Source organism: Mesoplodon densirostris, chromosome 2 (genome assembly GCF_025265405.1).
Source record: "Mesoplodon densirostris isolate mMesDen1 chromosome 2, mMesDen1 primary haplotype, whole genome shotgun sequence".
Lineage (NCBI taxonomy): Eukaryota > Metazoa > Chordata > Mammalia > Artiodactyla > Ziphiidae > Mesoplodon > Mesoplodon densirostris.
Window position 1 is genome coordinate 16,763,896 of NC_082662.1, and position 14,103 is coordinate 16,777,998.

Consider the following 14,103-nt stretch of genomic DNA (forward strand, 5'->3'; position numbering starts at 1 on the left):
CCTCCGCAGTCGCGCTCTCTCGGTCTACCCCTCCGAGCAGCCAGCCGCCAGCCCCGGCTCCGGCGACCTCCCTGCCGCCGCAATTTGGGCGGCGGGGGCCGTGGGATCCCCCCTATTCGGGCCTGGGGGGCGTCTCGTCCCCGCCCAGCCCCTGCCCCTCCTTGCTTCCCGGACGTCTGGAGCGACTCCCGGGGGACGCTGTTCCCGGACGCTCGGCCGCTGCCTGGGCATCTCGGCTGCCAGCCCGGCTGGGCACCGGGCATCTGCGAAGCTAGCTAGCCCTGCCTGGCACTGGGCATCTCTGAGCACCGACTGTCTCCGGCGCCGCCCAGCTTCTCGAAAGCCCGGGGCCGCGGGCTTCTGCGCGCCCTCCCCCACGGCCGCCGGGCAGGACGCCCGTGAGCTCGCGGCGTCCCCAGCCCCTCTGGCCGCCGCCGCGATGCTGCCCTGGAGACGTAACAAATTCGTGCTGGTGGAGGACGAGGCCAAGTGCAAGGCGAAGAGCCTGAGCCCGGGGCTCGCCTACACGTCGCTGCTCTCCAGCTTCCTGCGCTCCTGCCCGGACCTGCTGCCCGACTGGCCGCTGGAGCGCCTGGGCCGTGTGTTCCGCAGCCGGCGCCAGAAAGTGGAGCTCAACAAGGAGGACCCGACCTACACCGTGTGGTACCTGGGCAACGCCGTCACCCTGCACGCCAAGGGCGACGGCTGCACCGACGACGCCGTCGGCAAGATCTGGGCGCGCTGCGGGCCGGGCGGGGGCACCAAGATGAAGCTGACGCTAGGCCCGCACGGCATCCGCATGCAGCCGTGCGAGCGCAGCGGCTCTGGGGGCTCGGGGACCCGCAGACCGGCGCACGCCTACCTGCTACCGCGCATCACCTACTGCACGGCGGACGGGCGCCACCCGCGCGTCTTCGCCTGGGTCTACCGCCACCAGGCGCGCCACAAGGCCGTGGTGCTGCGCTGCCACGCCGTGCTGCTGGCGCGGGCGCACAAGGCGCGCGCCCTGGCCCGCCTGCTCCGCCAGACCGCGCTGGCGGCTTTCAGCGACTTCAAGCGCCTGCAGCGCCAGAGCGACGCGCGCCACGTGCGCCAGCAGCACCTCCTCGCGGGGGGCGCCGCCGCCTCGGTGCCCCGCGCCCCGCTGCGCCGGCTGCTCAACGCCAAGTGCGCCTACAGGCCGCCGGCCGCCGAGCGCGGCCGCGGGGCGCCGCGCCTCAGCAGCATCCAGGAGGAGGACGAGGACCAGGACGAGGAGGCGGAGGAGCGCGAGGAAGGAGCCCCCCAGAGCGAGCGGCCGGAGGTGCTCAGCCTGGCCCGGGAGCTGAGGACGTGCAGCCTGCGGGGCGCCCCGGCGCCTCCGCCGCCCTCGCAGCCTCGCCGCTGGAAGGCCGGCCACCGGGAGCGGGCCGGCCAGGCGCGCTGAGAGCCGAAGGGACAGGACTTGCGGCCCCAGACCCGGCCGGCCTGACTTAACAGCCTCTAACCCCGGTCCTGCCCGCTACGGCTCCCCCTGGTACCCTGGCCCTTGCCTCCCTCGTGGTCTCTGTTGTCCGCGAGCCTCATCCTGGCTCACGGTGACGCCTGACACGCCCTTGTGTTGGGGAACCAGATGGGGGAGCAGCAGAATTCAGTGCTCACCTCTCCCCGCACCTGAAACTCCCGGAGCCCTCCACTGTGGATTTGCCCCCTACGCTTCCCACCAAGTCTCTTTACCCATAGACCACGCCCTCCCTCCCCAAACATCCTCTCAAGAGTAGGGGGAGAGACGTTTCCAGAAATCCAGGAGGGTGGCCTTGGATCTTGGCCAGGTGGAGGCAGTGATCCTGCCCTGGACCAGGCTAGCCTTCCTCCCTGGGATGAGACCAACCCTGGGGAAGAGTAAGTAGCCCTGGAGAACTGAGGCCAGGCCCAAAGTGGCAACTGAGTCAGCTGCCTTACGCACAAGGAAGACTTCTCTATACCTGGCCTCTCTACCCCTTGGAGGACTTCTGGGACTTCACTGCTCTGGCTCTGGAGAAGACTGGGATGTTCCTACCAACCCCAACCACAGGCTAGGCCGGGTAACAGCTCTCTGCACCAGATGGCTGTCCAAGCCTGTGCCCTGGCACCTGCCACCCCCCACAGGACTCCTCACCCACTCCATCTTTCTGCATACCGATGTGTGTGGTTCCCCCCTAGGTGCCCCACAACCAGGACCAAGACGAGGCCTCCAGAGGAGGTAAGGAGGACCTCTGGCAGTGCTTGAGGACACTGACGACCCAGAAAATGGACACAGGAGGGATGCCCCCAAGTTGAGGCTTGTCAGAGCACGAGGGTCCTGACAGCAGCTGGATTCTCATAGCAGGATGAGGCAGGAGGATGCGGTAACCCAACAGAGAGAGCGGGCCCCTGCCCATGTGTCTCTCAGCAAGGCCACTAAAAACCCAAAGATCTATGTGTCACCAAATGATCACTGTAAATAAAGTGTTCCTGCTTTTTCAGCCTGTCACCACTCCTGTGTTGTGTTTGATGCCAGGCCTGCTGGGGGTGAAAAGATTATCATCAGAGCCTTGAAGGGCAGGAGAAGACCCCAGGAAGTATCCCCTTTAGCAGCTGGAGCCAACTCTCAGGATAGGGGGGACGAAGGGGCTGCTGCCAGGAAGCTGTTCCCTTCATGTCAGGAAAGGAGATAGTAGCAGGTGCCTCGCCTGCACGTCACCTGTGCCAAGCCCGGAAGGGGCGTCAGCTGCCTGTCTCGGCGTCCCGGAATGGCTCTCGGCCTGGGCACCAAACACAAGTGTCTCTGCGACATTTGGCAGGGAGGGGGCACTGGGCTGGGGCCTTCTCATCAGCCATGTATCTTTGAGAAGGTTCATGTGTATGTATGTCAAAGCAGGTGGTATTTGCTGGGTCTCCTCAAGGATGTAAGGGAGAGGGGTGGGCAACCCAATTTGCTTTCAGAGGAGCTGGAGAGATCTGTCAGGACCATTATAACAGCAGGAGTCCTGAGCTTGGATATCTTCTTTACTTCTGGGCTGAGCTGGGCACTGATCCCAGAGTTGTCCACAGCCCAGACGAGTGGCCTCTGCAATCACCAGCAATCAGGATTGTTCTGTTTCCTGGAGCTGCTGGAACAGAGGGTACCACTGCCGCTTCACCATGGATGAACCCAGGCAGGGTCGGGGGGGGGGACTCTGAAGGGGAAAGCTGGGCTTGACTTCACATGTTTTGGGGGTGACAGGGATACCCTGCATGTTCATTGCTTCCCTCTTATGCATTGCCAGGGGATTTGTTGGTGTTTCTCCCCATATACAGAAGGAGAGAAGGAAGTGGGAAGATGTCAGCCCTGGGAGAGGAGGATGGGCTGCAAGGCAGCCTCTGGTGTTAGAGACAACCTCACCCAGAAACAAGGTCACAAGCACAACCTCTTTAATCAGATGCTTGCAGCAGAAATGTACTAAATGCCTGCCTTGGGACAGGCACTAAGCTAGGTCCTAGCGGTCCAGGAGTCCCTTCCCTGTGGCTCTTATATTCTCAAGTGAAATGCATATAAGTAAAGGAACACTTGCAATATAATAATTCACAAGCACGCTCCCAGCCTTAGCCTCTGCTCTTCCACTCTTCTCTGGCAGCCACCCAAAACATAGAGACACACACACACACACACACACACACACACACACACACAGAACTGCCTTCTTCCTTTCCTTGCTCACAGTATGCTCGCTAGACCTGGAGTTAGAAGACCAGAGTGAAAGGATGGTCCCTGCCTCCTTACCAGCTGTATTATGCTGGGCAACTCCCTCAGCCTCTCTGAGCCTCACCTTTATCACTGGTAAAATGGGAGGGGCTAATATCTACCTCACAGGCTGATTATAAGAATTAAATAGAATCATGTCTGTGAAAAAGCTTTGGCAGATAATAAAATGCCCAGCACATGTGAAGAACAACCATTTTACCCATAGGATTCTTCTCTTTAGATTAAGATTTTTAGTGTGCCTTCCCCCCATGTCCACTCCACTCTCCCTGGCAACGGTGATTATAAGTTGTTTTCTCTCTCTCTCTCTCTCTCTCTCTCTCTCTCTCCCTCTCTCTCTCTGTCTCTTTTTTGGCCACGCTGTGCAGCTTGCGGGATCTCAGCTCCCTGACCAGGGCCATGGCAGTGAAAGCCCGGAATCCTAACCACTAATCCTAACTCCCACATCTCCATCCTCAGTGTGTGTGATGGAGGAAGGACTTGGTCCACCTTCCCTCCCACAGTGGGTTGAGGATGAGATAAGCCACAGGGGGGCCAGCACAGTGCCAACTGCCACCAGGCCACAGAGTGGGTGTTGAGGGCAGCCCCAGCCAGCAGGCCGCAAGCATCGTTGCTACCAAAGGAGGAAGATGCCTCCTGGAAAACCAGGCCCCCTCCATCTATGCACTGACTGCCTTTCTCCCCCGATCTTAGACACAAGCTCAAGAAGATCCCTGAAGCATCGGGCGAGCCATCTGGTGTCCCTGTGTCTCTTTTCCAGTACCAGATTCCCCACCTGTAAAATAAAAATGGGAGGGTTCTCCCAGTCCTAGATTTCCCAGGGGTGCCCCAGGAGCTGCTGTGGGGAGTGATGGGGAGATGGAATGGCGAGGCCGCCCCCCACCTGCTTTAACTGGAGCATCATCTCTGTTTTCCCTTTGGGGTTTATGGGATTCCAGTTGAATAATGGGACCCTACAGATTTTTCTTTTTCGAGTTTTAAACACTGGGTGAGATGCCCTTTAAACTTTCCTTCCAGCCCCCATGCTGTGTGTGTCTTAGGTCCACTGGGTTAACTAGGCCTGAGAAGTAACGCTGGAGTGTGAATGTGTCAATGGAGGGCTTTCCAAGAGCAACAGGCAGCCGGGGACAGTGTGTCTCAGCTGGGCCAGCCTCTTCCTGGGACCTCTGGGGCCTTATTTCCTGTTCTCCTGATCCTACTCCGGAGGGGCTCGGTTGTGACTGCGGTGACTGCGCCACGGCTCACAGCTTAGAGGATAAAGCTGGCCCACCGATGCCATATTGATTCCTGGTGCTCCTGTTCCTCACATGGACGTGCTCCCAGGCCCCAGGCATGGCCACGTGTTCCCACCTCCAGGCCCGTGCCCCTGCCCTTCTCACTACCACAAATGTCCTTTCCTTCCGCTGCACGTGTCCAATCCTACCCTCTCTTCAAGGCCCAGCACAAATCTCACCTCCTCAGAACTTTCCTTAATGCACACCCCTCCCCCACTCCTGCCAAATCTGGGGGTGATCTCTCCTCTCAAACACACAGGACGTGGCCTATCCTTTTCTCGTGGTCCTCATTAGGTTACCCCTGGGATTCCTGTTTATATGGAAGTGTCTTGTCTCTCATACTGATCCATCTTCATTTCCCCACCCCCTTCAGTACCCTGACCATGGCAGGGCAGAGAGTGAGGCTCAATATTAATTTGTTGAAGGAACACATGAATGAACGAGCCAGATGGAAGAGCCATCATGGGATAGGAAACCAAGTGGGTGGAGAAGTGTTCCTTCTGCCAGGCTTCTGCCTGGAGATGCTGAAGGAGAGCTCTCCTCAGATGCCCTGCTCAGATGGATGGCTATTCTTGGGGAGAAAAACAGCAGCTCAAGAGATGAGGCCAGTGGAAGAAACTGAAGCCTCTGTCCCTGGGGTCTGCTCTGAGCTCCAAATCCCCAGGACTGGGCCTTCTCACTCTCTGGTCTAGCCCAGCCCCAGCAAAGGGCTGCCACTCACAATACAGAGCAGCTCCTGGCGGAGACCAAGCACCTCCAGGTGCACTGTCTGGGCAGCGGGAGGACCATCCAGACAGATGCCGTCTCTAATTTAACACACAGGCAGTCAAACCTGGGCTTGAGCATCAGATAGACCTGACCGCCCTTCCCAGGGCTGCCACCTGATGGCTTTATAACTTGGAGCAGGTTTCTGAAAGCTTTTAGAGCCTTGATTTTCCATCTGTGAAAACAGGGGTGGGTGAGTCTAGATTTTATATGGTTGTTGGGAGAATGAAAGCTTTGCACTTGGATAATTTATTTAGCATAGTGCCCGACGCACATAATAAGTTGTAGCTGCTGCTATGATGTTGATTATCATCATTTTACCTGGAGCTCCCCTTGCTGACAGCTCTGGGATGAGGAGATCAGGTGCCTGGTCCCTGAGACACTAAATATGCTGCTTGTTCATGCCCTGGGGTGGCATCATCTCTAAATCACGGTAGAAGATTCAGCTTCAGCTTGTCTTATTTTCATCTCCAGTTGTTCAACCAGCATAAGCCTGATCGCCTTAACACTAGATTAGATCTAATATCTTAAGCTTTTGTATCTCCTTTTCACCTTAGCACCCAGTGCAATGCCAGGCAAACAGTAAGCACTTCAGAGGTAAATGAATGAACGAATGTTTAGCTGCTGCCGGTAGCAATGTTGACACATAGTCTTCCCAGCTAAGGTCTTCAGAAAGCTGAGATGCCAGTGCTCTGTGAGAGATGGATCAGCCTCCCTCCAGTCCCTGTCTGCCCTTAGCTACAGGCTCTGGAGAAGAGGAAGGGGCTGCTGGCTTAAGGACCAGTAGAGGTCAGCCGAAAAGGATCGCGGGGCTGACACGCAGATCTGACGAGTCTCTGAGCCAAAGCTGTCCTCTCTCTCCCTTTGCTCGACTGCCTCCTGTCCATAAAGCACACATGGGTTTGTCAGCTGATCCAGAATAACTGAGCCTCCTCACCACTTAGCTTGAGAGGGAAAGAGGATGGGCAGGTGAGGCATTAAGGGGGAAGGTGGAGTTCAAGCCATCATAGAGGAGACCTCAGCCGGGAAGATTGGGCCAGTACTGCGGCATGCTGGGAACCCTTGACAAAGGCTAAAGGACTTGGAAAGCTCAGGTGGATCTTGTTTTTGTCTGCCCAGCATTCATCCATCTCCCCTTTAAGGTAGAGACTTCCTCTCCATTCTCCCCTGCACTGAGATGTGGTCATGTGACTGAGTTCTGGCCAATACAATTGATGAGTGTCACTCCCAGGGCCTGGACCAAACAAAACGTAACCTTTGCTTTATTCTCCTGATGGCCGGCTGGATGTCATCACCCAGGGTGTCCTTGGAAACTATACGATGACGATGACAGAGCCTCCACCAGCCTGGGTCCCTGAATGGACACGGGAAGTAGAGCCCCAGCCCTGCTAACAATGGGAGCAAGAAATAAAATTGGGGCTTCCCTGGTGGCGCAGTGGTTGAGAGTCCGCCTGCCGATGCAGGGGACGCGGGTTCGTGCCCCGGTCCGGGAAGATCCCACGTGCCATGGAGCGGCTGGGCCCGTGAGCCATGGCCGCTGAGCCTGTGCATCCAGAGCCTGTACTCCACAACGGGAAAGGCCACAACAGTGAGAGGCCCGTGTACCACCAAAAAAAAAAAAAAAAAAGAAACGAAATTGTACTGTGTTAGCCGCTGACGTGTTGGGGGGTTTATTGCAGCACGTAGCTTACCTTGACTAACGCACTCGTCTTGGGACCCACTGCCCTGATGCTCCTGGCGAGACCATCACTCTCTGCTCTTGGTCCCTGGGCTTTGGGCGGAGCTGACTTCACACACGTGGGCTCCAGAGGAGAACGTGTGATCCAGACCTGACCAATCAGAACATCCTGTATCCTTAGCCCCAGAGATTGGTTCTGGAATGGGCATGTGACATGGTCAGAGCCAGTGGAACTTAGTTCTGGGACTTTCGTTGAAACTCTTGGGAAGAGAGGAGCTCACTTTCTGCTGGAGTTGCTGAGAGGTAGGGAGTATGTCTGGTGTTGCTGGCAGCTATCTTGCTACCATGAGGAGAGAGAGGCTGAGAGGCCAACAGGGAAAAGCAGAGCAGGCCACAAACCCCGAAGCATCACTTGAGCCCCTGGATCTCACTGGACCTGCCCAGGTCTGCCCCTGGAGTTTTCAGCTCCTTGAGCCAATAAGCTGTACTTTTTGCTTAAGCCAGTGTGAGTTGGGCCTTCTTTCGCTTACATCTAAGAGAGCCCTGGGGCTTCCCTGGTGGTGCAGTGGTTGAGAGTCCGCCTCCCGATGCAGGGCACACGGGTTCGTGCCCCGGTCCAGGAAGATCCCACATGTCGCGGAGCTGCTGGGCCCGTGAGCCATGGCCACTGAGCCGGCGCGTCCGGAGCCTGTGCTCCGCAAGGGGAGAGGCCACAGCGGGGAGAGGCCCGCGTCCCGCAAAAAAAATAAAAGAGAGCCCTGGCCCTGCCGTCTCTGTTCTCATCAGGTCCCCAGCTCTGGAAAAGGGGGATTGTTGAAAAGCTTCAGGGTCTGCCAGGGTTGCCTGCTTGTGGGACATCCAGGCAGCTCATGGGATCCAAAAGTCCCCAGGCCCTGTCCCTCTCCGAGGTCACCCGGTCTTCCATCCGGGCTGCCCCTCGCACACCTTCCCAGTTTTCCCTCTATGGATGGAGCTCATAGTGCCCGTCCCTCCACGACTTCAATCAGCATATGGCTCTGACCCTGACTCCGACTCCACATGCCTCGTCACTCAGTTTCTGGCCTTCGTTCAAATGCTAGAGCACAAGGCTGATCAGTGCAGCCCAGGCTCTCGGTGATCACCCCAGATCATGAACCCACCCTGGTCCACTCCTCTGCAACTGGGGAGTCGGCTCATCAGATGTAAATGTGGCCACTAAGCCAACCTCCCAGGAGAACTTCAATGTGGAGGGGGCACCTCTGATGATGGATCGGGATCTGAGCAGGCTGATCTCAAGAGTCAAAGACCCAGAACTGCCTGTTATTCATCCTGGGACATGGACAAGTCACTTAACTGCTCTGCATCCCCATTTCTTCTGTAGTATGGAGGCAACACTCCTAGGTATTTCTGCCTCAGAGGATTCTTATAAAGGGCCATTCAAGTGGGATGCAACATGAGAGGCTTTGAAAAGCATCAAGCACCATATACCGGGCAGGGTGCTTCCTTACGGACTTCCTTACGAACAAGAAAGCTGGAGTGAGGCTGCTCCACAACATCCAGGCTGAAGGGTTCCTCTTTGGGCGGGGAGGAGCCCAGGCAAAGGAAATGAACACGAACCGCAGCAAGGGAGGTTTAAAATAGACATCTGCAGGGATTCCCTGGAGGGGAGAGTTACATGACCAGGAAGAAGCCCAAACAATAAGCTCCCCACACACACCGCCCCCCAGGGTAGGCTGGAGGGATGGCTGGTTTCATCCGTCTGCAGTCAGGGGGATGGCCAGGGAGGGCCCAGAAGACCCTTGCAGCCCAAGCTGCCTCTGAAGTCCTAAAGCAGGAGCAGGAAACAGCAGGCTGGAGCATCTGCTTCTCTTGTAATCATGCCTGTGATCTTGGATCCCATAGGCCCTGGACAGCTCTGATGCCTCTCCTGCCACCAAAACCAGCCTCAGATTGTGATCATTCAGCAGCCTTTGAAATAGAGGTGCAGGTGCCAGGAGGTGAGAGGGACATTCCAAGATCAAAGTGGACACTGCCCACACCTGTTCCTCTCTACCTCCCTCAGTCTCCAAAGGACACAAACTCGGAGACCGGCATCACGTACCCTCTGCCAGAATCCCATTGATAAACAGGCCCAGAAGGTGGGATGGGTTCTGGGAAGCGTGCTGCTGTCTTTAGAGGAAGCGTGCACACATGTGCACGTGCACGCACACACACACACACACACACACACTCCTAGATAACTAATGTTGCAGACTGCTGCTTATTCTCTCCCACCTTTCTCCTGACTTGTGAGCATAAACAAACCCACATACACACACACAGAGATTTTGTCGTTTGGTTTTCACAAAAACGGAGTCTTTCTCTAACATCCCACAGCTAGTTTTATCACTTACATCATGCGCTTCCGTCCAGCTCAGGGGATTTCAGTGTAACTCATTCTTCTTTTAATAGCTGCATGGTATATTCAACCATCTCCTGCTAATGTCTGTACAGGTTGTCTCGTGTTTTTAAAAGCATCTAATAAATGTGTGCAGATCCTGGAAGAAGGAGCAGGTGTATGCTGAGCAGATCCACATGTGGGCTGAAAATAAATAGGATCAAGAAGAGTTAACATGAATTCCCGGTGCTGGGATGTCTCAGCCAGAAGGGCCTTCAGAGCTTGTGGTCCAATCTCCTGGTTTAAAGATGAGAAAAGGGATTTGTCCAAGGTCACACTGCTTGCTACTGAGAACTCTGGGGCCATAATGTAGGTCTTCTGACTCTCAGACTAAGAATATCCTGTCCTCTGTACAAAAGATGTTAAAATAAAAATTGGAAATAGGACCAAGAAAGGTTTGTTTAAACTTACAGATGCCCAAAATTTAGGGGTCAAATAAGGAGATAAGATGTACTCAAATCCCACAGAGATAATGACAAAGGGAAGGAGCCTCTTTTTATACTCTTCCTCTTGTCCCTCTCACCAGTCATATTTGCCCAAACACAAGCTCATTTCTGCCTCAGGACCTTTGCACTTGCCACGTCCCAGGGAAGGACCACACCTCTCTCAGATTTTTACATGGCTGCCACCTTCTCACATACAGATCACAGCTCCAATGTCACCTCTTCAGAGAGGCCCTCCTTGTTTCCACCCTCCCCACGACTCAAACTAACCTGTTTAGCCATCATCTGTCCCATTACCCTGCTTGTTGTCATCATCTGTAATGATCTCAGGCATGTGTTTGTCTGTTCATCAACAGTTTCCCCTATTAGAATAGAAGCCCCATGAGGCAGAGCCCTCGCCTGCTGAAGACAGTGCCTGGCGAGTCGTAGGTGCTTAGTAATGATTTGAATTGATAGAGCCCAAGTCTCCTGATTGCTTGTCCAGTGGTGCTTCCTCTGCACCAAGAGGTGTCTGTGCTACAACAGGGCTGTGAAGGCTGGTGGCCCTGGCTCCTGGAGAGAGTGCTGGCTGCCAGCTTCCATAGAGGTTGGGAGGGGGTAAGGATCCTGCAAAGATTCAAAGGCAACAGGTCAGGATGATGTTCTTTCTTCACCTTCAAAGCCAGGACCAGAGCCTCTCTCTGAGCCCTCAGGCTACCACCCTTCTCTGCTGCCTCTACCCTCCTCTCTGCTTGGTCCCTGACCACACTGTGTGCTTCCAGGCAGAGCTCAGGGTGGTCTCTCCTCGTCCCGCCCCCCCACCCCACCCCAAGCCATCTCTTCTTGTCTCCTTGTGCCCTTCCCATCACTGGTGTCTTGCCCAGAGAAGGGAACCAGCCAGGAGGGGGACCTAGACACCTGTCCTCTGGGAGCATGCTGTGGGCACTGCCCGGGAGTTCTTGGTCACCGGAACCCCGGGTAACCTTGGTCAAGTCTCTTTACCTCTCTGGGCTTTGTCTCCTCCTCTCAAAAATGAGGCACAGGAAGGCTACGGAAGCTGGACGGCTCTATAGCTCGAATGCTCTGAAGTTGCCACCTGACCATTGTGTTTGTCCCCCAAAATTGGAAAAGAGGAACCAAGCTCCCTTCTGTGTTTTACATTTAAAAAAACAGGTTCCAGGGAATTCACAGGAACTATACACTTTCACTGCTGAGGGTGCAGGTTCAATCCCTGGTCAAGGAACTAAGATCTCACAAGCCTCCCGGTGTGGCCAAAACAATAAAAAATTAAAAATAAAATAAAATAAATATTTTTAATAACAAACATAAAAAATCAGGTTCTGTCTGGGAAAATGGACTGGTATAGGCTACCCTGTGCATGAGGACAGCACGGAGTACAGGTGACTTGGCTGAAATGGCCACTTCTCCAGAGAAGTAAGCCTCTTGGCCTGAATGAAGTCAGGGGTCCAGGCATCCTGGGTGTGGAGCTGTGCCAGAGAAGAGGGTTGCTGACCTGCACAGGGCGAGTCAGTCACCTGGGAAGGCTCAGGCACAGCGCCCTTTCTCAGCCAGGCCCGGACACTCCCCAGACCCCACTGTGGCTTTCCCAGCAGGCGGAGGAGAGACTTACCATCTGTCTAGGGCTTACTGTGCTCTCAGGACCAGGCTGCAGGCCAGAGGGCCACACTCGCAACCATTCAACTTTCTTTTGATAAATATTGAGTGCCTTCTGCACGCCAGGCCCAGTCCTGGGTCCTGAGGAGACAGTGATGAACAAAACACCAAAGAACTTTACCCTTGTGGAGCCCACATCCTAGTGAGGAGAGGCCAATAATAAATAAGAAACACAGTAAATGAATACATTCTGTTAGAGGGAGACACATGTATGGAAAAGAAAAAGTAGAGTGGTGTAAGGAAAGTGGGTGCTACAAGATGGTAAATTCCAAAATCTCTGGGCTAGAAATGGTCGTGGAAGAGACTGGCAAGATGATCCCCAAAGCCGTCACCTCTCCCTACAGAGGCGTGACTACACATTTCCCAGCCTCCCTTGCTGCCGGGTGTGGCCATGTGACTACGTTCTAGCCAATGGCATGTGAGCCTCTTTCACATTCCTGCCCCAAGCAAGCCTCGTTTTTGCTTTCCTCATCTGCCAGCTGAATGGAGAGGACACCGAGCACTAAGGAAGGCAGAGCCAAAAAAAGTGGGCATCCCTGAAGAGGTGACCCCCTTGCCCCATGTGATTAGACTGTGCATGAGGGATGAGGGGCTTCACCACAGGCTTGAAGACCAAGCAGGTAGTTTGCAAACCATTCCAGGCAGAGAAGAGAAGCCAGCAGCTTTTCAATTTTTTTTTAAGCTTTCTCAGAGACATGGCTCTATCCTTTCCTCATCTTCTCCCACCTATCCTGCAACTAATCCCCCACTCATCCATGCATCCATTTATTCACTCAACAAAGATTTATTGAGAAGCTACGCTATTCCAGACACTGTTCTAGGCACTGGGGTTAGAGCAGTGAACAGCACAGACAAAAATCCCAGCCCTCAAGGGGCTTCCATTCTAGCAGGGCAAGAACAGACAATAAAACAGTGAAAAGAGAGCTCTGTTACTAGACCCACTTTACAGATGAGCAGCCTGAGAAGCAGAGGTTAAGTAACTTAAGCTGATGCGATTTCTGTTTTATAAATTTTTTTACATTTATTTTTATTTATTTTATTTATTTATTTTTGGCTGTGTTGGGTCTTCATTGTTGTGCGCAGGCTTTCTCTAGTTGCGGCGAGCAGGGGCTACTCTTCATTGCAGCGCGGGGGCTTCTCAGTGCTGTGGCTTCTCTTGTTGTGGAGCACAGGCTCTAGGCACACGGGCTTCTGTAGCTGTGGCACGCGGGCTCAGTAGTTGTGGCTTGCAGGCTCTAGAGCACAGGCTCAGTAGTTGTGGCACACGGGCTTAGTTGCTCCGTGGCGTGTGGGATCTTCCTGGGCCAGGGCTCGAACCCGTGTCCCCTGCATTGGCAGGCAGATTCTTAACCATTGCACAACCAGGAATGCCCTTATAAATTTATCTTATTTATTTATGTTTATCTTTGGCCACATTGGGTCTTCGTTGCTGCTCGCGGGCTTTCTCTAGTTGCAGTGAGCCGGGGCTAATCTTTGTTGTGGTGCGTGGGCTTCTCACTGTGGTGGCTTCTCTTATTGTGAATGGAGCACGGGCTCTAGGCACGCCGGCTTCAGTAGTTGTGTCACGTGGGCTCAGTAATTGTGGCTCGCAGGCTCTAGAGCACAGGTTCAGTAGTTGTGGCGCACGGGTTTAGCTACTCCATGACATGTGGGATCTTCCCGGACCAGGGCTTGAACACATGTCCCCTGAATTGGCAGGTGGATTCTTAACCACTGAGCCACCAGGAAAGTCCCAGCTGATGTGATTTTTGACTGGATGTAATAAAAGGAGTGTACCTGAGAGCCTGGTGAAGATGGGCTTGATATCATTTCCCTTGGTGGGAATTTGGTTCCTCACAGTGGGGACTTAATTGCCTTTGCAAAGCAGTGGAGATCCTGAGGCTTGCGAGCCAAGGATTTCTGTCCCACTCTGCCTCTTCGTAGCCATGTGACCTGGAGCATGTTTCTTACCCTTTCTGATTCCCCGTTTCCTCACTTGTAAAACATGGATAATAACATACTAACTTCCATGATAGATTGTTCAGTAATGGCCTCTGATGAATTATCTCTCCTTGTGTAAGTCCCCTCTCACATTGACTCTGGGCTTGGCTGTGTGACTTCCTCTGGCAATGGGACATCAGCAAACATGACTCAGG

The 14,103-nt window shown here is 54.5% G+C and overlaps 1 protein-coding gene across 1 annotated transcript; it reads left to right on the forward strand.

Moving 5' to 3' along the window:
• Window positions 1-439: 439 nt before the first annotated feature.
• FAM43B (family with sequence similarity 43 member B) lies at window positions 440-1,439 on the forward strand. The gene has a single exon (XM_060080442.1). The coding sequence runs from the start codon at window positions 440-442 to the stop codon at window positions 1,424-1,426; it is 987 nt and encodes a 328-aa protein (XP_059936425.1). The 3' UTR covers window positions 1,427-1,439.
• The last annotated feature ends 12,664 nt before the right edge of the window (window positions 1,440-14,103 follow it).

Excerpts from the sequence above, each read along its gene's own strand:
- FAM43B (XM_060080442.1), top strand. The coding sequence starts at position 440 with ATGCTGCCCTGGAGACGTAACAAATTCGTGCTGGTGGAGGACGAGGCC.